Here is a 25,450-nt window from a genome sequence, read left to right on the forward strand (position 1 = left end):
TGAACCCTGGCTGAGGGAGGCCCATCCAGTGGGTGTGAATGCTGGCTGAGGGAGGCCCATCCAGTGGGTGTGAATGCTGGCTGAGGGAGGTCCAACCAGTGGGTGTGAATGCTGGCTGAGGGAGGCCCATCCAGTGGGTGTGAACACTGGCTGAGGGAGGCCCATCCAGTGGGTGTGAACATTGGCTGAGGGAGATGCTTATGACTTTACTACCAGTCCTCCTCTTAGAGAATTGAAGAGCTACAATGATGAAATGACATCACACAATCTAGCCTAGTTAAAAATCCTCCCAACCAAAGTTAGGCATATTGTCACATGCTTTTAACAGTGCTAAAGAGGTAGAGGTAGGTGGGTCTCTGAGTTCAAGGTCAGCTTGGTCTCCATAGTGGGTATAAACCAGCAGCCAGATGACATAGTTTAAAAAACAAAAACAAAAACTAAAGCAACAAAAAATGTTCCCCCAACCCAAACTAAAAATCCCTTGAAGCCATTCATACACGTACTATCTTTTGAATATGAATTCAATTCTTTTATTTTCTTATACTACATTTTATCCTTTTTACAACCTGGTTTACATAAGAGAACTGTAGAGAAAAAAAAAAAAGATTTTTGAAAACTTTCCAAAGTAAATGAGATATAGAGCCAACCCCAGTTTTTAAAGTTTTAAGCTGAAGCTGCTTTATTGCAATCTTTCAAAATTAGCATTACAGTGTAAATATTTATATCCATAAAGCCTGGCTTAATCTACAGTACAGTTATTTCAGATGTAGTTAATTAGTTAACAGTGAAAAAAAAATAACACAAAGCTGAAGCAATCTATGAAACAAATTATTTACAATTAAACATCTAGGGTCCTGATTCACAAAAATTAGTGCATTTCATGATTGATTTGTGAGTTTTAAGGAGAAGGCAAGCAGAATGCAGAATGCTCCCCAGGAACAATCTGGAATGAAATGAATGACTGGGAGAAGACAGCCTGCCAACACGCTTACTGCAAACTAGAGAAAGAGTAACGAGACGCTGGTTGCTGCACTGCCTGGCGGTCACTAGCGCAGCCTTCAGACAACAGGGAATGGAAGAGCAGACCGCGTTTCTGACCGAGCTCTTGGTGTGCATACAAGGAAATGACTTCCCCTTTTCAGATGAAGCAGAATCTCCAGTATTCTCTATGCACGAACTCTGGGTCTGTATTTAGACAAATCCTGAAGCAGCTCCTTTCTAAGAACCAGCAGAGTTCAGTCCAGTGGCGAGAGCATGGGCTGCTCTGGAGAGGAGACATCACAGGTGAGCTGCCTCACACCCTCGCAGGGTCAGTGCAGTCCAGTGATTTCACATACATAGCAAAGGAGGCAACTCAAAAAATAGTTACGAGGAAGTGTTTTTTTGCTTTTTAAAGTAAATTTCAGTGAATCAGGTCCCAGGTAGTATTAAAGAAGATTTATAGTAAACATTTGAAACTCTGGAATGCAGGTATTATTGTACAATTACATTTACAAAACTGCTTAGACAGTAGTTGCTCCAGAGTAGAATTCAGAAATGTACAAGCCAGTTCACTATGACTTTAGATACAATGTTATTAAAATACATTGTTAATCATAAAAATACTTTGTATACACATATACAAACTCAGATTTACCTACTAAAGGAAGCTTCTAGTTACTTCTAGCCACTGGCGCAGGTCTGGGTCTTCACAGCCTCTGAGCGGCCAGGAGTCAGTGCTGCCTCTGTCACTCACCAACAGCGACACACCCCCTTCCTACCGGACGACTAGCTCGAAGAGTCGCTTTTGCCTCCACTATACTTTGCTTTTCTAAATCCCGATCCGAGTAACTCTGGACATTCACATAATTCATTTGCAATTTGGTTACATTTCAAAATGAGGCTATAGTTTATCTCATCAGTTATCACACTGTCTTGCTTGTAGTCAGGATGGGTTGCGATAAACTCTCTCATCCACCTGGCAACAGTCATCAGTTCTCCTGAAGAAAAAAATTACGTGTTTCAAGCAGTAGATATTTAATGATTAGTGAACACACGCCTCTAAAATGAGATCAGCATGACCGTGGGGTGTCACACGGCATGGGCTTTCATTCATTCAACAGGTTCCTGCGGGGATGAATGGCAGGTCACAGGACAGCAACACGCATATACATGCGCAGTCAGACGCTATCCATAGGCTGACACTTCCAGCTCATGAGGGACAGAGGGTCAGTATTGCTTCTAAGAGCTGGGTTATTCTCCTTGGGCAGAGGGCTATGTCTATAGATGATGCTGTTCTGTAACTACTTAAAGGACTACAGGTTCCCTGCAGCGATGAGTACATGGAACAAAAGGGGAGCTGTAGGTACAACCTTCTGGCGGTGACGGCCTCTGCCCAGATGCTGTCAGCATTCCCACTGAGCTGCTGCAAGGAGCAGCAAGGCCAGTGAGGTATTGTAAATGAGATCTCAAAACTGACTCAAAGAAAGGTCCTAGGGATAGCGTCCGCGCCCTGTACCGAAGGAGCTGATGGCTGCACGCGCCAGTGGTACAGCCTGGCTGAGCCAGAAGTTCACAATGATGTGCAATACACATAGATGACACCAGACTGACACTGTAGCCACCACACCTTCTTGAAGATGCCACATTTTAAAATGCATCACTATTTCATAGGCCAGAAAGAAAGAAAAAAAAAAGTTCTCCCAATTTACACTGGGATCCTAAGGTTGTAAAGTGTATGCAGCTGTAGAGTTAGTAAAATGTGTAAAACAGCTAAAATGTGATTTACTGTCTGTCAAGCATGTTACAAAACTGAACATAACAAGGAGTCAGACAAAGAGAAGGAAACAAATCTACTATACCAGATGCTCTCTTCTTAATTAGCTTTAGGTAGTTCAGAATACTGCATCTGGTGTCCACATCTACTTCCATGTTTTCAAGATAGGAGTTCAAAATGGGGATGAGTCCAGGAAACACCCCTTCCTACAAGAAGAACACAGTATAAACTCTGCCAGCGGGCGCGCACAGCGCGGAGCCCCGCTCGGGCCATACCTTCCCGTTGATGATGGTGTCAATGCTCATGAGGGTGTACTCCTCTGCTGCCGGCTCAGTGCTGCTCTGGGCCTTGCTACACCCATCTACCACAGCGTTGCCACCTGCCAACCAAGGGGCACAGACGAGCTTCAGCAGCTTGTTCAGCATAAACTGACCCTAGAAACCCAAATACGTGATACCTTTGCAGATGTCTTTCCTGAAGTAAAACATCCCCTGAAGGACAGCATCTCGCTTCTGTGCCACTTTCATGTTTTCATCAACCTAATGGAGAAAAACAACAACAACACAGGATTAAGTCAGAGCATCTTGGATCAAACAAGCCAGTGCCTTCACTGCTCCCCTTAGAATTCTGTTCCCTTCAGTTCTTCCCGGGGAAAGGCAGACCACATGCCCCATTACAGAGTATCTGTGCAAAAACAATAGGAATTTAAGGGAAGTTTACTTTACTAAGCAAACCAAATAGAAAGTGAACCTAAGATCTTGGCTCTCCAAGTCTCAAAGTCAATGCTCTCCCATGTGAGCAAAGGGCATGAGGCTGTTCGGTGTGTAGTACTGAGTGGCAGTCACCAATGCCGTTTTCCTACCTGGTAACTCATTCATGAATTCTCAATTTCTTCAATAATTTTTAAGACCTGAAGGTAAACTTTTTTTTTTAAAAGATTTATTTATTTATTATGTATACAGTGTTCTGCCTGCATGTACACGGGCACACCAGAAGAGGGCACCAGATCTCATTCTAGATGGTTGTGAGGCACCATGTGGTTGCTGGGAATTGAACTCAGGACCTCTGGAAGAGCGGACAGTGGTCTTAACCTCTGAGCCATCTCTTCACACCCTCTGAAGGTAAACTTTTTAAAGTATTTTAGTAACTGCATTTTCTACAGTGTTATCTTTATCTCCCATCCCCCACCCCGGCTCCATTTTATATGTATGGGTGCTTTGTCGGCACGTGTGGCTGCCCACCATGTTTGTGAAGTGCTCTGGAGTGGTAGAAGAAGGCGTCAGATCCCATCACACTAGAATTTCAGATGGGTGTGAGCTGTCATGTGGGTGCTGGGATCTGAACCTTGGTCCTCTAAAGAGCAGCCTGCGCTAACAACCGAGTGACTTCTCCAGCTCTCTATAATGCTACCTTACATGCAGCCTCAATATATAATACAAATCCAAGCTAGAGAGCAGGGGGGAGGCCAGAGTTGATGATGGGGAGCCTTTCTCAATCATGGCTCTCTATGAACTTGGAACTCTTAGTTTCTGCTAGACTCACTGGCACTGAGCCTGGGCTCCACCCAGAGAACTCAGGTTACAGGGGTGCCCCGCCACACCCTGCTTGTGGTGAGGGTCCGTGCCCAGTGAGCCATCTCCTGGTTACCAAGTCTTTTGTGATTATGTAAGCTCTTCCCACCTTCATTATGGAAAGAATGCTATTGTTACTCCTCTGCTGTTTTAACCCATAGCGCAGGACCTCCTCAATAGGACACTGAGATAACAGGCTACAACGCAATGTCACTGCGGGCACCACTAAGGTTTGGGGTCCTATAATACTTGAGTTTTATTAGTTTCGCTCCACCAACATATACACCATTAATTTTCCTGCCATCAGTCATTCAAGTTTCAGCTTACTTCAAGATCTACTATGAAAAGCATTTTAAACTGCCAATAGGGAATTTTTCTTGAGTATTATTTTGTTGACTTTTAGTAGGAATACATTTTGTATGTCTGTTTTTGAGAAGTGAAGATTTTTCTTGACTGATTTTTATCAATCTTTAAGGCATGTGAACAAAAGATACACTTTGGCACGACACACCTATATGACGAAACTTGCTAACACATCATTTCCTTCCTTATGGCTCTTCAGCCAGTGATTATATGTAACAGTCTTAGCACTTTACCTGTTACACAGAGGGAACTGTATGGCCCTATTCCCTACGTGGAAGGAAGCCCTGAAGCCATAAGCGTCCTGTTCAAAGTATGAACAGCTTACACATTTAGTTTCCTATCTCAGGCGTTTCCTGGCCGTCACATTAAATGCCTTTAAGAATGTCACTGCCCTGGCTCCTGGGGTCTCAGGTCACCAGGCCTGGGGCAGTGCCTTTACCTGCACAGCCATCTCTCACTTCTCTCTCCTGCCGTCCTCTTCTGCAGGCTGGCTTCACATTCTCTTCCTTACATCACTTTTTATAGTACTAAGTTTTCTTTCTTCATTTCTTGCTCTTCATTTAGAACTAACAAACACTTTTAAAATACTGTTTGTTTTCCTTTCTTTCTTTTTTAGGTTGATGGGATTTTGCTTATGGAGCCGAGGTGGCCTTGAACTTGGGACCCTCCTGCCTTGGCCTCCCCAGTGCTTGGGATGTGAGGTTCACTATCACACCCTGCCACGGATGAGTAATGGCTAAGTATTTGCTTCTAAACCTGTGTGGTGGTAAGACCCACTCACATAGACAGCAAGGGCTCCGCCAGTGAGCTTTACTCAAAGATGTTTTATTTTAAATTCAAATTGTTTGTTTGTTTAGAGTGTGTATAGGGCAACACATGTGCCACATGATACACAAGTGGAAGTCAGAGGACAACTTGCAGGGGTCAGTTCCAGTGTTCCCCCACGTGGACTGCAGGGGTCAGTTCCAGTGTTCCCCCACGTGGACTGCAGGGGTCAGTTCCAGTGTTCCCCCACGTGGACTGCAGGGGTCTGAACTCAGGCCACTGGGCTCACTGACACGCACCTTTGCCCACTGCGTCATCTTGCAGGCCTGCTTTCTTCTATCTTTTTTAAAGAGATTGACTATTTTTGTGTTTGGCCTGAATGATTTTAAGTGTACTATGTGTATACAGTGCCCACTGAGGTCGGAAGAGGGTACTGGATTCTCCCAGAACTACAGTGACCGATGGTGGTGACATGTGGTGCTGAGAAGCAAACCCTGGTCCTCTGTAATAGCAGTTAGTGCTGTTAACTGCTGACCCATCTCGCCAGCCCATTTTGTTTTAAAATAGTAGTTTTGAAAGTACTGTTCTCTAAATGTCCAGCGTTAGAATGCACTTGCCCAAATCTGAATGTCTGTGTCACCTCTAGACCCACGCCATGACACCTGATCCACAGTGTGACAGGATAGAACCCTGGGCAGCTTTGCCCTTCTCAATGGAACAGACCGTATTCAAGGCCTCAGAGCACAACGAGGGGTCACTGAGTTGCACAGTCCCTGCTCCCAGCCTGCGGTCCTAGGAAAACCACAAACAAAGGAGATCTCCCCAAAGCTAGCCAGGCCCCTCTGTCACACAGGGACAATGTGTCATTTAAGAACGAGAAAGTGGCCCCTACCACACAGACCTGCATGCTGTGATCTGGAGCGTCTAGTCCCAAGGAGGGTGAGGTACCAATTTCCACAGTTAGTACCATTCAGTTTTTGGGCACAGCAGCGTGAAGAGACTGACAATGCTAAACAGGAATTCTAGAACACTTTTAGACTTAAACTAATTTTTCTTAGAAATCACTCAGATGGGAGCTGGCAAATGGCTCAGGGGGTTAAGGCACTTGCTGCTAAGCCTGACAATCTGAGTTCAATTCCCAAAACCCACATGGAAGGAGACAAAGAAGCAAGTCTTGTGACCTGTCCTCTGACTTTTACACATGAACCATGTGGTAAATACTGCCTCCCTACCTCACCCAGGCACACAGCTAAGGTCGTCTTGGAAGAAGAACCTCCATTGACAAACTGCCTCTATTAGACTGGCCTGCAGGCAAGTCTGGGGGGTATTTTCTTGATCACTGATTGATGCAGGAGAAGCGGCAATCCCACCATGGATGGTGCCACCCTGGACAAATGGTCCTAGGTTATATAAGAAAGCAGGCTGCTAAGCAAGAAAGCCTTGAGAAATTGACTTTCCTCATGACCAATTATGACTGAGAATCCTAAGATAAAATAAGCCTGTTCTCCCAAAGTTGCTTTTGGTCATGACATTCCTCACAGTCACAGAAAGCAAACTAGGACACAAAAGACAAGGTCACTTCCTGGGGAGCGAACACAAACAGTGCTCTTTCTATCTCTCAGGTTATTACCCTCTGTAAAGAAGTGATGCCAGTTCCTTTTCTCGCTGGCAGGTGTGCTGACCAAGTCTCTCCTGTCAGAACACCTCTGCTGAGGTAATTCCTAGCTCTGGGTTCTGGGTCAGCTGCTTCACTGAGGCCTGTCCAAGTGAGGAATCCTCTCCAGGGATATCTTTTCTTAACTTCCTGTCAACTTTGTGACATGTACCCATGTTCACAAACAGACACCTGGATGAATAGCTCACAGACTTTCGCTGGGTGGATTTGACCTAAGCAGCACACACACCCACAGTAACACAAGCCTCTAGAATTCCTGCCAGGCTTGCTATGACACAGCTGCTCCAATTCTTCTGTGCCTTGACAGGAGTTCACGGCAGCAGAGCCCCCACTCCACTTAGCGGTCCTCCCAACCGATACTATGTCAAGAGGACCACGTCCCCAAACCACGGCCTTGACAACCTTAAGGGCTTCTCTAAACCACAGCTCTGTGGCCGGAGCAAGGAGATGCTCAGAAGCTTGGCTGGCCAGCTTCCTCCAGAAAGCCCCTCCTCTGCCCTTCGTGGGGTGGGGATTTGTAACTCTTAACTTGGTAATCCAATGCCATCACATCCTCCACCGACACGCCAAGTTTGGTTGCACTAGGACCTTCCCTAACTCTACCAGCAAGCCTACCAGTCACCCTAATTTTGACATGGTAGACCAATGAGATTGCCGTCAGGGAGACGGCTCCACTTTGGGAGACCACCTCAGCCAGTTTTTAAACAAAGCCTTGAATTCAGGCTAACGAGGAAAGCCAGAGTCAAGGCAGACACTTTTTATCCTAATGGGTAAGAGATGTCAATGTAAAGACGTATTGGATCTGGAAAGCGAATACAAGCCAGCAGTTAAGTCTGCATGGTCTGTGTTCACTGCTGTAATCATAGCATCTTTACAAGCCAGCAGTGAAATCTGCATGGTCTGTGTTCACTGCTATAGCCACAGCATCCTTACCTTGGACAGTGGAATGAGGAAATCCAGTTTGTAGGAGAGGATGACCCTGGTGAGCAGAACCACAAACACCACATAGGCAGAGTTCTCAAAGTCTGTTAACTGCACCTGTAGACGGAGACCAGAAATGATAGCAATCAACCGCCTGCCCAGCTCCCCGGTCTGGCCTCTCACACCACAGATTCCCGAGCACTCTCATCTTCCCCATCTGAGGCTGCAAGCCCTCGATCCAGGCCCATGCTCTGATCTCAGCTCCCAGCGGCTTTGGAGCTGCTATTCATAGGCACGCTTGGATTCCTACTGCCTCTGCGTAAGCTCAGAGCCCTCCCAGAGAGCACTAGAAGGGCAGGGAGCAGCCAGGCAGCACCTTCTGAGCTGAAATCCGAGGCTCACCTCCATGGGTCGGAACTCGACTCGCCATCCGATGTCTGAGTTTGGAGGAGGAGGCTTAAACCTCATTGTCTGCCAGTTTGTGGACTGAATATTCTGTAACAACACAAAGAAACAGGATAAAAACCATCTTTCCACACTTCTAGAACACATTTGGGTGGCATGTATTTAGTTAGGGATGAAGAATGTTTCCTGTCCATCCACACCTAAACTTCCCAATTTACAAAAACAAAAAAGTTACAACTTAAAGACTGTTGTCTGTGGCCTGTTAGAAAATGAAGTGTGTTTCCTGGACGTCAGGAAATGTCTTCAACACTTTGTGCAGTTTATGTTTTGATTTCATAGAATTGAGAAATAACTAGTAAGAATAATAAAGAGTACTTTAAATTAATTTTTAGTTTTTTGGGGTTCTGTATTGCACTAGGTAAAGAAAGACGGATGGATTTTCGGTGCAATGGCAGCACTCAGGAGATGGAGGCAGGTGGATCTCTGTAAGTTCAAAGCCAACATGGTCTACAGAGGGAGTCTCAGGACAGCCAAGGCTATACAGTAAAATCCTGTCTCAAAAAAAAAAAAGATAGACTTGTTTTGTCATTAATCTTCACAGGCACAGAAACAAATCTGCCTCAGTTGTGGAGTGAAATACGTTTGAGTAGGAGCTACCTCAAAATGGTCCGACTCGTTGGCATCATCCAGGTGTATTTTCTCTTCAAAAAGGGTGAGTGGGTCTCTAATAAAGAGATGAGCAACGTGCTGTGCCAGAAGATGATCAATGCCTGCAAAGACAGACCGCAGGGGGCTAACTGCCAAGGGCAGGGCACCATGTAGAGATCTAAGTCCACAGACTGCAGAAAGGGCGTCTAGAAGCGTAGGAAGTGCTGGGTGGTTCAGTGTTCTCACCTTGCCCAGGGTTTTATCCTATGACACTGGGGAAGAGTCGGGGCTGACTCACTCCTCACACAATGCCTGCTGGGCACTGGTGTGGACCTAGATACAGAGCTCCAAAAATTCCTTTTGCTAAAAGTCAAGAAGATCTCACAAGTATTTGCAACTTGAAACTTTAGGAACAAGCAGCCTCATAAGAAAAGTTAGAGACTTCACACTAAAAACAGAAACCAGACCAGGAGTCAGCAAAAGGTTTAAAGCGCTTTGAAGAATAACAGGTGCATTTCGGTTGACGGAGGACTGGGAGGCTGCTCACCCTCCTGCAGGAGCTGCTGGTAGATCTCTCTGTCAGTGGTCAGGCTGATGTCGTTGTACTTCTCGCCACACGCAGACAGGTAGCTATCTATTGAGTCATAGCGAGATTTACTAATCCTGAAGCGGTTGTTCTTCAGGGGCTGAAACAGAGGAGGCAGCCTGAAATGAGCGCCCGCAGTCACATAGAGCACACTTGCTGCGGACCCATGCTCAGTCCTTGGAACTCATGGTGACACAAACTGACTTAGGTTGCTCTTCTCTGCCCTGCACACAGAGGCGCGGCTGCCCTCCCCACCCCTTTCTGTTTCACACACCATAATATAACTGCATGTTTATTTCTACTTAAGAGAATGTGCTCAAGAATCTGTGAATCATTATGAAAGGACCAGTGCAGAACTGCCCCTGGTGGAAGCCTGGTCCTTCTCCTGGAGACGCTGCCTGGGATGATCCCGGGTGCCTGGCTCTCTGCGGTTGGTAGCGATGCACAATCCTGGAGTGCAGAGCTAAAAGCACACACTACTACAGTTCAGCACAGGTGAGAAACGCTACCAATGCTAACTGCCTTTACACAGCAACGCCCAAGCCTTCCAATGAGACAATCATCCGACAACAGATTGCACTTCCTAGCAGAACCACTGGGTATAAAGTGCTCACACAGTGACCAGAGCCTTTGGTAACACAACCGTCAATGTGACTGCTATAACACAAAATAGGCACTATTTTAAAAAGAAGCTACAGTTAATACAGACTTCAAGCAAAGATAAAAACTACTTCTTAACCAACTACTCTCCTCTTCACGTACCCACTTAAAACAAAGCCAGGCTCACCACCTGTATTCTCGTGCATTACGAGAACACCCAGAGGTAAACATCTAAGGGAGACTTCAAAATGCCGAGTGGTTATAACACGCGCACATCACCTGTGTAGTGTAAAAGCTCTGTTAAGGAGAAAAGGCATTCCTACCTCCAATCCTCTCTCTTCCCGTGTTCTGTCATCAACAGATGCAGAAATCACTCCCCAGCGACAATCAATATCTGACACATAGCCTCGGTAAAACGGAGACGCAGCACTCAAAGCCATCTAAAAACACAAGTCAGCACGTGCAGGGTCAAAGGGCTGCACACTCAGGGAAGGCCCACCTGCTCATCGCCCATGCAGCCCTGGAGGTTCTCCTGCACGCACCCCAGCTGCTGTTATAAACAGGTGTACGAGAAAGAACTCCATCTTGTACTTATTACAATCACACCTCTGTCACACGAGGACATACTAACAGAAGGGGAAAGGCTGGTCATACTCACACTTAGTATTAGCAGCAATAGGGAACTATAGGTTGGCTCCCCAGTTCGCCTTCTATGTGTGCATTAAATGGTACATGTGGTCTCATTTTCTACTAGGATGATTTTTAAAGGAAGACATACTTTCTACTTACAACAATGGGGCAGATAGTGGCCAGCTGATCGTAAAGGTATCTAGCCTCAGATATGCTGCAGGCTTGGAATGTTACCTGTTTAGGAATAAAAATTAAAACAAGTCATTATCAGGCTCCACAAGCAGTAAGTCCCACAAGTGAGGTTGGTGGAGAAAAAGGGGTGGGGGGTGGGGGTCACCTCACGGATGAGAAGGTTCCGGGTATGAGCTTGGTTTAAAAGTTGTCTTGGTTGTTAAAACACTGTGTAGGTATTTTGATAGGGATTGCATTGAATCTCTAAGTTGCTTTTGGTAAGATGGCCATTTATATTGTTAATTCTCCCGATTCATGAACAAGGGAGATATTTCCATCTTCCGATGTCATCTCCAGTTTCCTTCTTCAGAGACTTGAAGTTTTTTTCATACAAGTCTTTCACTTGCTTGGTTAGAGTTACACCTAGATACTTTATATTACTTGTAGCTATCGTGAAGGGTGTAGTTTCCCTAATTTCTTTCTCAGCACAATTGTCATTTGTATACTGGAGGGCTATTGACTTTTTTGAGTTGATTTTGTACCAGCCACTTCACTGAAGGTGTTTATCAGTTGTAGGAGTTCTCTGGTGGAATTTTGGGGGTCACTTATGTACACTATCATATCATAGATAATTTGACTTCCTCCTTTCCCATTTGGATCCCCTTGATCTCCCTTTGTTGTCTTATTGCTATAGCTAGAACTTCAAGAACTATATTGAAGAGATATGGAGAGTGGGCAGCCTTGTCTAGTCCCTGATTTTAGTGGAATTTCCTTTAGTATCTCTACATTTAGTTTGATGCTGACTATTAGCTTGCTGTATGTATGTAGCCTTTATTATGTTTTAGTATGTGCTTTGTATTCCTGATCTCTCCAAGACTTTAAACATGAATGGGTGTTTGATTTTGTCAAATGCTTTTTCGGCATCTAAGGAGATGATCATGTGGCTTTTTTTCTTTCAGTTTGTTTATATTGTGGATTACATTGATGGATTTCCGTATATTGAACCGTCCCTGCATGCCTGGAATGAAGCCTACTTAGTCATGGTGAATGATGGATGTCCTCTGAGAATCTTCCCTCAGTGGGGGATTGGGACAGATGCTGGGACTCCTTATTGCAACTACAGGTGAGAGAGGTATGGTAGAATGGAGAAATAGAAGGCCTCAGAGGGTCCAGGAGCCCCACAGGAAGACCATCAAGGCTGGTGGATCTGGACCCAGGGTGGCCTGCAAATACTACTGTACCAACCAAGGACAATGCATGCAGTAAACCTAGACTCCCTAATCAGATCTAGCCAATGGACAGCTCATTCTCCAGCTGTGTGGAGAGCAGGGACTGACTCTGACATGAACTCTGGTGCCCCTATTTGACTACTTTCCCTTGGAGGGGAGGCCTGGTGGCGCTCAGAGGAAGAGTAACCAGGCTACCCAGATGAGACCTGATAGGCTGTGATCATATAGTGGGGGAGGAGATCCCCTTCTGTCACAGGCCTAGGGGAGGGAAATAGGGTAAAAGCGGGAGGGAGGGAGGAAGGGAAGATACAAGTGAGGGATAACAATTGAGATGTAATCTGAATAAATTATTTAAATTAAAAAAAAAGATGTCTTGGGTGAATTTAACCAGAAAATCACTGCACAGGGTCAACCCTCACAACCATCAGTGTAAGCCAAAACCACATGACGTCAGCAAAGATAACAGAGACATGTACAAGGCAGTAAAACTTTAGCCTCCTGTTGGCTTCCGAGAGTGGAGGGGCTTACATACATTTTGGTATAAAGAAAGGTTTGGTGACATTATGGGTAGCTTTCCAAATATACTGGAGGCAACACGTGGGGTGCAATTGTGAAAGGAGGTAAGACCAGAAGGGAATGGTCTAAGAAGGAGAGAACTCAGGGCTGGCAGAAGGGGCAGTGGACAATTGAAGCAGGAAGTGGGCTCTAGGGAGTGGCAGGCAGAGCATGATGGGTGCTCCTAGGACCCAGAAGACATGGAGGTGCCAGTGCTGGGATGTGCGGGTAGTGGGTGTAAGGGGATGAAAAAGTCCTGTAAGCAGCTAGGTCTCCAAGACTCTGAACTTCAGAGGGCAAAACTGAACTGGATAATATTTGGAGAGTACGTTCAGACAATGCCCAAGCTCAGGAATACTATGCAGGAAACCTCACAAGGGGCAAACAGGAACGGGAAAAAACAACAACAACAAAACCACAGGAAAAACCACCCAATTGGTTAACACAAATCCTCTAAAATAATTACCCCAAAGAAACAAAGTCTTGTGTTCCTTCACAGGGAAGGGTGGTAGTGATGTTCAAGGAATACATTGTGTGTAACAGCACAACTGTTATAACCACAAATTGGGAACAATTTTAACTTCCTCCATTATGGCCGTTTGCGTTTGGTCCTGATGCAGGAAATAATTGATGTGCTTAAACCTTGAAATAATAGTGGCTGGTAAGAGCGCTGTTAAGAATCTCAGTGGTACTGTTAAGAATCTTAGTTCCAGTGGCTTAACTGTATTATCTCAATTGTCTCTTATAACATCAAACAAGTTCCTTGGGGACACACCTGCTGAATTACAGAAGGCAACTGCCTGCTGAAGCAATTATTTAAACAACTAGGTGTCCTGATCTGCCTGGAGTTTCACTGTTAATGCTAAAGTGAGTAGCACATTTCAGCTATAAGTCACGACAAGTCACTAACCACTACAGGTTAAGACAACGGGAAGCTGTGCTGTCACCATTAAGGGAAAGGGCGGCAAAGGTAGAGCGAAAATTAAGGAGGGCTGGAGATAAGGCCACTGATAAGTGAGGTAAGGCAGCGTCATTAATGGCATGAAACTTAGAAACTAATTTGTGAGGTCAGGGAGACCTCACGGGAACGTGTTTGCCTTGGTAGCACTGGAACCTGAGTCTGACCCCTAGAACCCCAAGATTGGAGTGTGGTGACGGGTGTTTATAGTCTTGGAGCTGGGGAGGCAGAGGCAGGCAGATTCATTTAGTAAGGATTCTACGTGGAACAGGGAGACTGGATAAGCAGAGCACTGTTTGCTGGCTGAGGCCCTATCTATCACCTTGGGGTGAGCGACAGGACTGTGTCCTGACGTTCTCTAGCCCAGGAATATGGGGCAGTGTCTGCTACCTACTTGCCGAAGTGACAGAGGGTCACGAAAGAAAGAGGATGACAAAGAGGGGCACATGGGAAAAGATATGTTGAGATACTTTAAAAGCCTCTGAGATGAAAAAGACCCAAGTATTTCCGGATGTTGTGATGGACAGAGTCTGTTGAGATGCATTCTTAGTTGATCTATGTCCGTCCTGTGGCTTTTAAGTATGTTACTGTGTGTTAATATCTTTGTAATGAGCACTTCCTGGATGGTGTCTGACTGACTTTTCTTAGGTAGCTTGGGACATAGCAGAGGATTCATAGGTACACTCTGGAAAACCCAGCTTTAGAAAAAAATCTAAGAAAAGCAGGGACTGAAATTTGAAAGCTCTGTTTATAACAAGGGCACTTATTTTAAGTCAATTTCATAACCACCTTCCTGGCTCTAGAGTTGAAACTATGTACATCAAGTCAAACAGAACTTTGCTGAATATGGTGCCTTTAGTGGGGAAAGGAAAACCCAGGGCTCTGATACCTTCACACAGATAAGAGCTCGGGAAGCTCTGGAAGCTCACACAGGAGGAAACGTCCCTGTGACACTCAAGGAGGTAAAGAAGCAACTATAAAAACATGGATGCTAGAAACCAAACCTGAAATGTATCTAGAATCCAGTTTTTAAACCACAATTTTCTTAAGAAGAAGGAAAAAAACCCAGTGCAGGCCATGGCTGTTATTGTTTATTAAAGGATTCTCAAAAAGCCTGAAGAGTGAAGATTTACTTTCCTTTGAGATGGTCTCCTTATGCAGTCCAGGCTGCCCTGAACTCAACCCTTCTGTAGTGCTGGGTCACAGGCCACCACTGGCACCAAGAAGCTCACAGATTCCAAGGTGGTTAAGTGTTTTATGTTGTCGAGTTAAGTCTTCCATTAACTAGAAACATTACTTGCATTTCTTTTTGAGCTTTTCTACACTAAAGAGTTCCTTCTGTCCCAGTCAGAAGATAGAGCAGGGACTTTGGCAGCTATTTGTGAATTCATCTCATTCATCACACATTAGAAATATCAGTGACTACAGTTTTTAAAGTGGAATACTGTCGCTGGATATGTCGGGGGAGGCAGCACTAAACTCATACCTTAAGTAGATTAGAGAGCTGTGTCCCACACACAAAAACGTTTGCCCAGCAGTAGGCCTCACTTGTTTGCATAAACCAAATGTCTTGAGAGAGAGAGAGACTGTCCCTGTGGAATGGTGTTTCAGTGACCGTGCTTCCCTGACAGAGCCTGTTCAATATTAAACCAAGGAAAGGCTGGGTTCCGGGAGCACTCACAGAATTCTGAAGCCATGTATTTTAAGTGCTGGAGTTTAATGGTCCATTCTAGAAATATATGTATGTAAGACAGGAAAAGGAAAGCAGATAATGCAGTCAGAAGTCAGCCTCCTTTTAACGAAGCGTGACCATTTCTGAAGGAACCTACCAGCCTCTACCTGGAGGACACATATGTGATCTTACCTAAGCGTGTCCGTTACCATGTTATGTTATACAGCATAGCAGAGTCTGACTCAGGCTGTCAATTTGGATTATCTGTAGTTTTGAAAATAACAGTCAGGAAGCTTATGTGATAAATGTGTGTTCACCTGCAGCCTTGAGAAAAGAATGCTGAGTTTTGTGGCCTTTGTGCCAAGGCCAGTTTAGTCAATGAGTCAAAACAGCATGGAGGAAGCTGAGTTAACAAGCGACCACGGGCCCACGTGGGAGTGGGAGCTCTGCTTTCCCCTTTCCGGTCCTGAGTGAGCTGGGCACAATTCTTCCAGGGGACATTAGTTATTTGGTTAGGCCCAACAAAAACTTTAACTGTGTGAAAAGAGAAATACTGCTGTATTGCCTGTGTAACTTAGCCAGGGGCAAGGCAAAGGCTTCTAAATATTCATTCATTTTAAAAACCATGAGGTAGCTTTGAATAAACATAAAAATTTAAATGCTAAACAACCTTTCTCCTCTTGGATCATAAAAATCATTGGATTCTCCTACCAGAGATCATTTTCAGAAATAAAGAGATCAGAGCCTTTATTAACATCTGCAAAGGCTGTCACCAGATGGCAGTAAAAATCAGGCATCTAGAAAGGGCACTGGCAAATACTGTGCATTTTAAGTTTAGTAACAACTGCACACCTTTGTGGTAAACTGTGAACTCTCAAAAGATAGGTACAAAAGACTTACTTAAACAATCTCATTTTTCAGGAAGGCAAGCTATCTTTTGAATCAAATTAAGGTGATTTTTAAACAAGAAACATGCATAAATTCAGTAAGCAGAAAGCAGAGAATTTTTAGCCTTTTCACGAACAGAAGCAATACCTGAAGACAGCAATTGCCCATCCCAAATCCCATGGCATCCATGTAAATGTGGTCTGGCTTAGAAGCCTTTGATGCCTCCTCATCTTCAGGAAATGTTTCTACAAATGGAGATGGTGTGTTCTTGTCCTTGAAGACTGTATTATTAATTAACAAAAAGAAGATACAGTTGAGAATCAAGGGTAATGGGCCGGCATGCTACCCCAGCCCAGGGCCCCCCCCCCCCCCGCCCCCCGCCCCCAGACTTACTTGGCACATTGATGACGACCTTTTCTCCTCTCCTATGCCGGATGTTTCTTGTTAGGGTACTAAAACAACCAAACAAAAGAAAAGGTCACAAGAACTGCCACACTACTGAATTTGAGCACACTGAAAGGAATGGAACCAAATCCTACCTCAAACTAAAACTCCATGACAGCCTTGTGGCACATGTGGCGTGCTACCCTAAGGGGTTCTGAACGAGGCGTGGAATACAGCAGTTCCGTGCCTCTGGACCATTCTCTCCTGCTCACCTAGGTTAGCCCCGAGTCCAGCTGAGGTGGTCCCAGGCGGCATTGTCTGGCTAATTCTAACACTTCTCAGGAAAACTCAGGTGATTTCAGTCAACTTCGAGAACGTAGGCTTTGGTTACCATTGGAGCCTCAGTCCTTCCTCACCTGCCTCAGCTCCTCAGTCTCGCAGTGTTCCCCCAGTCTCACCTGGTGCGCACACTATAGCCTCTGAGCACTTGCAGTGACTAGTCCTAATTCAAACGCACAACTTTAACAGTACAAAAAAAGGAAAATATTTCCTCAAATTTTAGAAACTGATTATAAATTGCGGTAGCACTTTAGATAAGATTAAATAAATTATAAAACCAGGCTCACTTTTTTTTATGCTAGTATGACTACTAGAAGAGTGGCCTAGTTTGTGACTGACATCTGTTTTGATGCCTGCTTTGACCTCTCAGTCAGTCACGACGCAAGGCCCTCCTGTGTGAGCCTGCTCTGTGAGGGATTCTGGGGCTAGCTTTTGATAACTGTCACGGTCCACCTTTTCTTGCAACTTAGTACTTTTCTCTTTAAACACATAATAATGCCTTAAATTGGAAACTGTATATATAATCTTTGTCTAGCAGGATGTGGTGGCGCATGCCTTTGACCCCAGTACTGCAGAGTCAGGCAAGGGGGGATCTCTTTGTGGCCAGCCTGGTCTATATAGTGAGTTCCAAGACCGCCAAGGCTTTGTACACAGATCCTGCCACAAACAAACAAACAAACAAACAAGCAAGCAAGCAAACCAAAGTCAGTCAGTCTTTGTCTACCGTACAAAGACTTTGAATGCGACAGATGTGCGGGCCTGTAAAAGGGCCTGTAGAGTTCCTAGTGGCTCCCATGCTGGGTCAGGTAAACTCATAGGAAGAAAGCCAAGATTAAGCTGGTGCAGGACCTAAAACAACTTAAAACTTAAGAATTAAAGTACAAACTACAGACCCAGAAGACACAAGGATACCTGTGCTAGGTGTATACAGAATGGGACTTTGTCACAGCACACAGACTAACGTGGGCTGACGACAGATCTGGTGGTAACTTAGAGAGTAAAGGAACTTCTGCAATACAAGTGTTTGCAGAATTAGGACTGAAAAAGATCTGTAAAATAAGGTGCAGGAAATGCGCCAGGGACTGTCAGGACGACCCTGAAGTGAGCAAGGCAACCCTGGTGTAGGAAGCACCGTGAGCAGCTGTGTCTGCTGTCACCTCTGAACCCAGTACCTGCCTGAGAGGAAATCCTAGAGCAAACACTGCGCCCCAGAAGGCAGTCTGAGCCTCACTCACCCAAAGCGGGGGTGCTTGTTTATGGCTTCGTCTGGAAAGAAGAGAGACTTAGATGCGCCTCCCTCCTCTGGGTTGGGTTTGTGCTCCGGCAGTGTGAATCCAGGGCAGCCTAGTCTGCAGCCAAATCAGAAAGAAGCAGGTGGGAAACAGTTTAAGAACTAATTAGCGATAGTCTCACCATAATTTGCAACTGTTAAAAACATGTATTTTCCATTACTCCCCACTCCAGAGGGCCCAGCAGTATTTCCAAACTAATGTAAGTGCTGCAATGTAAGTGCTGGCCCCTTTGTGCCCCTTTTCTGTACTCTGCGGTCTTGCACTGGGGTCTCACTTATTTGTTCCAGCTGATTGACTTTATCAGTGTCCATTAGGCATCTAGAAACATTTGCTCAGCTTCCCCTCAACAGAATGGAGCCTGTGGTTACACATGTGTAACGGAGCCTGTGGTTACACGTGTGTTCTGAGGTGTGGGTGCCCTATGGTGCTTCCTCACTAGCTATAAATGCTCAGATTACCTTTCAAACCCACCACTACACTGCTCTAACCTCCGTATGAACCTGGACCAGGTCTCCTGGTTTTTGTCTTTGCAATCTCCTCAGAAATCCTTCAAGGTTAAGCAGTGTCTCCAATGTCCCCAGTTTACACCAGTGACTCTGATATCCAAGATCCAAGTGTACTGTCTTATTTAACCTTAAGAAGAGTTCTAATTTCAAAACAGGTCTCTATAAAGCTCAAATTCCCACCTCACTTGAATAAGGCGGTTCTTCCAAGTTAGTGAAAGCAAAACAAGCCAGGCTCCTGACGGGGTTTCAGATCAGCGGTAGGAACTACTAGCCCAGAACTTGTTTCAACTCCTGCCAGTCATAAAGTCATGTCCTCGTGGGCTGCCCACCACCCTGTAAACAGCTGACGCTGCTGCTCTCGTCTGGAAAGTGTTTCCTAGCACCAAGGCTTTCTGGGCATTCATGCAGCCATTGTGTATCTTTTCTGAGCCCATGAACTTTAAAAAAATTAAAAATTATCTTTAGGAGAGTGACAGATATTATCCTGGGGGGAATCCTAGCTTCCTAGAACCAGGCAGGGGCCGGCAGATCTGTGTGTTCAAGGCCAGCCTGATACAGAGAGCGAGTTCTAGGACAGCCATGGCCATACAGAGAACCCTGTCTGGAATTACAGACTTTCTGGATAGAACATATTATTATAACCTTTTTTCTCCAGAGAGCACTTTCCATATAGAACCACTAACTGAGGCAAGAGACACAGAAGCATTTAGCCAAAGCCTTTACACTGTGGCCCAGAAAGCACACTCACTACCCTCAATGCTACACATTTCTTACATTTCTGAAACAGCTCTGGTGTGTGCTTCCTCCTCCCGCCCCACTTTAGTTTGCTAAAGTGAAATGTATAGCTCCTAATGTTAAGGGGAGAAAGGAAAATATAAGACACGGCATTTTCAAGTTTGCTAAAAGCTGTCACCTAGTACCCACAGCCTAATTCTCAGGCTGTCCCTTCATTACCCTACAGTTTCCCAGGGGTTACCTACAGCACTGTCCCTCTCAGCCCTCTTCCCCTCCAGCAGCTTAGCTGATTCTGTTATTTTATGATCTATCCACTTTTCCAGTGTCACCAACCAGGTCGCCAGTGCCTAGGGAGTTCCCTGTCCCCTCTCGTGGCATGCCCTGACACTTTCGTGCCAACAGTTCAGATGAAGGCTACAAGGCAAATGCGTGACACTACCTACCCAGCCTAGGTTCCCAAGGTCTCTCCTGCTTCCAGAATAACAATCAAAGTTCAAGACAGCCTGCCCAACCCCACCAGCCACCTGCTCCCCAGCTTCCTGGTCACGGCAGCAACTTCTTGTCTTCTGCTACCCACCAGGCTCTCCTGACTCCTCTTTCCCAGAATATCCCTTCACTCCGTCTCCTGTGAAATTCCTCTAGAGCTTTGGACATGACTACAGTCATTTTCCCTTGGAGAGGCCTCCCTCCACCCCAGAATCCATCACATAGCCATATTCACCCCCCGCGGCATTCCCTGACTTGCCATTACATATTTGCATAATAGGTATTTGATTAATCTCCATTGTCTCCTCAGCTCTGTAGAGCAAAGCCTGCCTGGGTCTGGAACAGAACCCTCAGAGTCTCTAAGTGTCTGATAATTGACTTAACGTTTTAATTACTATATGTGGGATTTACAATAGGGAGCTTAAAAACAATAATTTCTATTTAAAATAACACCCTTCTAAGATCAGTGGTATGATTCCGAATGCCTGTGCTCTCAGAAGAAAAAGCAGCATCCACATAGCGGGCTGTCGTAAGGCTGTGGATGCTCACGTGCACAGCTCTCCTGGTGGAGAAGGCAGGCGTCTAGCACGGATGAATGAGGTTTGTGAGTACAACTCCAGCCTTACATACGGGCACTAGACTTAGTGTTGGGTATTTGTGTACCCCTTTCACTATGTTTACTTACTGTCATAACTAGATTTGGTGACAACCCCTAAGTTTCCAGCACAGCACAAATGTGACTCAGCTTGTTCAGCTAGTATCTGGCAAGAGTCCAGCCGGAGCAGCAGTGCCCGAGGTGTGCCCCGTGCTCTCGCTTATCTGCACTGGAATCTGCCAGATTGTGAAAGTATGCTCCCTCCTCAAAGTTCAAAGGCAGTCTGGGGCTGGGATCCACACGCACACTGCCTCGGTGAGTGTGGGAGGGCAGACGCTCCTTTGAGAATGAACGTGCAAGTGCAACTGCTACAGCCCCGTGACAGGAGCCCAGGAGACTGAGCCCCTCCCCAGTGAGCTGGAGCCACACTCTTCCCCACACTGCCAGCCAGTCCCAGTCCCAGGTCACCCCGACCCAGACCGGATGTGTACAGGCACCACCCACCAACTGGAGAGTTCATGCAATTTCTGTAGCAGCTCTAATGTAAGTGCTTCAAAGGTTAGCACAGGTCAGCTGTGAAGGTGGCCAACAGAAGACTGTAAACTCATTTAAAACATGAGACTTGGTAGGGGGGAGTGGGTGCTCAGCTTTCCAGTCCCTTAACGTGAACTTTGACCATGATAGTGCTGCACAATCCAACAGTACGAACCACCTTTAAGTGTGAGAACTGTAGAGCAGGATACCCGGTCATGATTAATTTTCTTCCCCACCTCTGGTCTGACACTCCTACTATCACACATTGATATAGGAACTAACCTGGGAAAAGAAGTTATTGTACAAAGAGCCTGATTTTCTCCTAATACAGACGTAGCCTCCTTCCGGCGTTTCCTCATGTTGTCCTCCACTGTGTTGAACTCAGACATCGTTCCTCCATAGGGTTGGCCAGGTGTCCCTTCAATCATGTAGCTCCCATACTCCGGCCTCCAGAGGGTCGGGTGGCTATAGAGAAGAAGTCATTTTAGTTTCAGCTTTTTTTTTTCCGTAGTTCACTCAATTTTTATAAGTTTTTTGCTTGTTTTTTTTGTTTTTTAAGTTGCTTTAAAAAATTTAGAGGTCTTAGGTACAAATGAACAAAAGGCTATTAAAAGCTGTAAACCTTTCGTAGCTTTTTAGTACTTAAGGTTGCTAAATATATTGAGTTAAAATATTTATAAATAACTGAAAATGCACACAGGTACTATGCCCAGGCAAAGCTAGTCCGCTTTACCAGGAAGGAACCGACACCTTGCAGGCTTTCAGTTCAACGTCAAGGACCTCAAGTGCAGCTTCCCAAACAACTAACAGAAAACGGGCTGAAAAGCAGATACTCTTGGCCCCTCTATGCTCCTAGGTAAAGAAATATTTAACCAGAAAAAAAAAAAAGTCAAGTGTGGGCGCACACCTTTAATTCCCAGCACTTGGCAGACAGAGACAGGCAGAACCCCAAGTTTGAGACTGGCTTGGGGATAGCCAGAGCTACTCAGAGAAACCCTATTTTGAAAAACAAAAACAAAAAAGAAGAAAGAACTACTTAAGCATCCTGCTGCTGAAACAAAACTGCCTCCAGTTTTGTGTGGCGCTCTGCTGTGGATCTCAACCATATTTCAGAAATGTGTCTTTAAGAAGAAGGAAGTGAAGAAAAAAAAAATAATTAAAAAAAAAAGAAGAAGAAGGAAGCATCCACACTGTAGCTGACTATAGTCAGTGCTTTGAAGTGCCTGCGCAGTAACATTGTTATCCACACTTTATAGAGATGAGGAGACTAAGGCACAAAAAGGTCAGGTGACCTGTTCAAACCTACTCACTTCCCAAGCAGACAGACCGGAACTGGATACTCTAACTGGGGACCCACGCCAACATTCCCACCTTCCGTCATCCTGCCTTCTAGACATCTGGGTGCATCAGCTTACTTGGGGTTTGTTCTTTCTCCCTTCTCCTGCAGAGTTTCAAGAACGTCTTCTCCATTCAGGACCAACTGGACTTTTCTATTTTCATGATCAAAGGACACCAACATGTACTCCACCTGTGGGGCATAATAAAGGAAAGGGATGACCATTTTTCCAGACTTGAACTCATGACCTTCAGAAACAGAGCAGAGCAAAGTGAAGGGTGGGAGGAGTCACAGAACCCGAGGAAAGTCGTATGTGCTGTACACAGCTCTTGTATACTATAAACCTGCAGAGCACGGTCTGTCCGCGGTTCCCTGTGAGAGCATGAGAACTCACTCTCGGATCCCTCTTTTCCTCTGTCCTGCTCCACAGCCCACAGAAAAGTCAAGGGGTCCATCTGACAAGCGCTAACGGAGGCACCCTCAGAGCCGGGAGGCCTGGGGCTGCACGTGCAACAAGGATGCATCCTACTGCTCGCTCCCTCAACTGCGTCAGCAAAGAGGCTCTAGACATTTGAGTCAAGATAGATTACACTTTCTGTCAGATCCTTCCACAGCCCTGTAATTCCCCACCATCCTTCAAGCATTAAACTCATAAATGCACCAATGTAAAGACATTATTTTTGTGACTCAACAATTTAGTTTTGGTATACCTCAAGTAATTTAAGTCAATTTCCTTGACCTGAAATTCAATACCATTTATTACAAAAAAAAAAAAAAGAAAAGAAAAGAAAAGAAAAATCATAGGTCAAATAGCAAAGAGAGACTTTTTGTGGTCAGAGTACAACTTGAGCTTGCTTTTGTTTTCTCTGAAATGGCATGCTTTACAACAATGAGAGTTGGTGTGCAAAGCTAAGATTATGAATAACTATCTGCAGATGAAATAAAATAGCTACTATCTAATCTAGGTGGGAAGATGTGGAACTGCGTTATTCAAGCAAATGTTTAGCTGACTCTTCCAAGGGCAGCAGAAGATATGGCAAGCTGCTGGTCCACAAGACAAACCAGGCCCAGACAATATAATCTAGCATGGTTTATTTTTATTAAAGGGAGGAAGGAGGAAAGAAAAGGTAGGTGAGACTGTATTTTCTTCTCTTGATGTTTCACATAAACTCAGCACCTCAATCTTAAGCACATCCAGAAGCCAGCCACAGCCTCTCTACTCCCTTCCGAGAGTGCACAGCTGTTGTCAGTACCTGTTCTTTAAATTATGTGGACTTAGCTCAGTACTGGTGGGCATTTGCGCCAACCACCCCACTAACTGATTTATTGGTATTTATTTTGTTGTTCAGACAGGGTCTCTCTTAGTTGCCCAGGCTGGCCTTGAACTCACCATGTAGCCAAAGGTGGGCTCAAACTCACAATCTTCCTGCCACAGCCTCCCTAGTACAGAAAGTATAGGCATGCACCACTGTACCAGGCAGAAGTAATAATTTAACAGGCTCTTGTTTTTCAGTTAAAACATACAGAGGAATAAACATTTATAAGCACAGGAAATGGCATGTTGATTTAGAACACAAAAGCAAACTAACTAGCCAACTGACCACCTAAGTAAACACTTGCAGTTAATATTACTAATCATCTAATTGGCAAAATTAGGTTCCTATCAAGAATGGGTGACATACTGGTTTAGGTATGTGAAAGAGAAAGAGAAATGTTGTAAGTACTAGATCAGTGTAGTGAAAGCAGAAGGCTGAAGCATGTGGAAGGGTTGTCCCTGTGACAGACTGCCAGACAGCACCCACAGACCCAGGACTCCTTAGCTTAAGCTGTTGGAACTGAGGGGTGCGGGAAATTTACTCCCTGAATTGGTTCTGTTGTCTCCACAGGTATGTTAAGTCGTCTGCAAATGAGCACAAGGAAAGGGTGCCTGTGACGCTTTCATACATAGATCTCTCTTACAGATTAAATGTGGAACGCTACCCAAAGTCTCAGGTGCTTGAACACTTGGTCCCTATTGATAGCACTGTTTTGAGAGATCATGGAGCCTTTGAGATTAAAGTTATGGCCGGCAAAGGTGGGTCACTTGGGGCATGCCTTAAAGGTTGTATCTGCTTCCGGTTTGGTCTTGGTATCTGTGCTTCCCACCTTTATGTGTCCTATGCCAAAAGTTCCCACCTCATGGACAGGCCACTCTGTCACTATAAGATCCCAATTTATGGACAGACCACCCTGTCATTATAGGTTCCCACTTCCATGGACAGACCAGGAAAGTTCTCCATAAGTTGCTTCTCCTAGCTGGAGGGAATCTTCTTCCTTTACTCTTTGGCTGCACACATCTGCCTGGCATCACCAGTTATGGACAGCTTGAACAGATAATAAGCTTTCTAAAGGAAAAACTGAGAAATAACTCTTAGTTTACTGTATCTGCACCATTTATCTGTGTGCAAAATAATCAAGACTATCTGTGGTCATTATACTAATGACTAAACTGAAATGACTGGTTCGTTTCCCAGTTTTTCTGAAATCCTAAATTTTAGAAATCCTAGCCTCAAATTTAAAGCATCAAGGAAGGCAAAAGGACAAAGATCTCAAACTCATTCTGTTTTAAATCAGCCAAGCGAACAACCCTGAAGGTTCTAACAAACCAGACTCTTAATTGAGAAATAATCATCCTGTGGTTCCATCAAGCAAATAGAATAGAAAATACTAGAATATGTACTACATGAGAAAGAAAAACTAATTTCTTTTTTATAATGCCTTGGTTTAAAAGTTCCTGAGTACTTTTCAATCTTAAATAAGTGAATATAAAACAAAATGAGGTTTTTGTCCTCTTGCCTTTCAAAAGTAGCCT

The 25,450-nt window shown here is 45.0% G+C and overlaps 1 protein-coding gene across 1 annotated transcript in view; it reads right to left on the reverse strand.

Moving 5' to 3' along the window:
* Positions 1-507: 507 nt before the first annotated feature.
* The window catches only part of GCLC (glutamate-cysteine ligase catalytic subunit), a 42,380-nt gene continuing 17,437 nt past the window's right edge, over positions 508-25,450 (reverse strand). The window contains exons 2-16 of the mRNA XM_084753468.1: positions 22,679-22,791; positions 21,546-21,728; positions 18,351-18,464; positions 16,786-16,844; positions 16,540-16,673; positions 11,079-11,153; positions 10,613-10,729; positions 9,651-9,789; positions 9,113-9,225; positions 8,453-8,545; positions 8,063-8,167; positions 3,213-3,294; positions 3,031-3,134; positions 2,841-2,961; positions 508-1,979 (exon numbers count right to left, since the gene is read on the reverse strand). Of these exons, the coding sequence (XP_084609594.1) occupies positions 1,768-1,979; positions 2,841-2,961; positions 3,031-3,134; positions 3,213-3,294; positions 8,063-8,167; positions 8,453-8,545; positions 9,113-9,225; positions 9,651-9,789; positions 10,613-10,729; positions 11,079-11,153; positions 16,540-16,673; positions 16,786-16,844; positions 18,351-18,464; positions 21,546-21,728; positions 22,679-22,791 (1,764 nt within the window). The 3' untranslated portion in view covers positions 508-1,767. The remainder of the gene's footprint in view (positions 1,980-2,840; positions 2,962-3,030; positions 3,135-3,212; positions 3,295-8,062; positions 8,168-8,452; positions 8,546-9,112; positions 9,226-9,650; positions 9,790-10,612; positions 10,730-11,078; positions 11,154-16,539; positions 16,674-16,785; positions 16,845-18,350; positions 18,465-21,545; positions 21,729-22,678; positions 22,792-25,450) is intronic.

This window comes from Acomys minous (genome assembly GCF_964271855.1).
Source record: "Acomys minous genome assembly, chromosome: 13".
NCBI lineage: Eukaryota > Metazoa > Chordata > Mammalia > Rodentia > Muridae > Acomys > Acomys minous.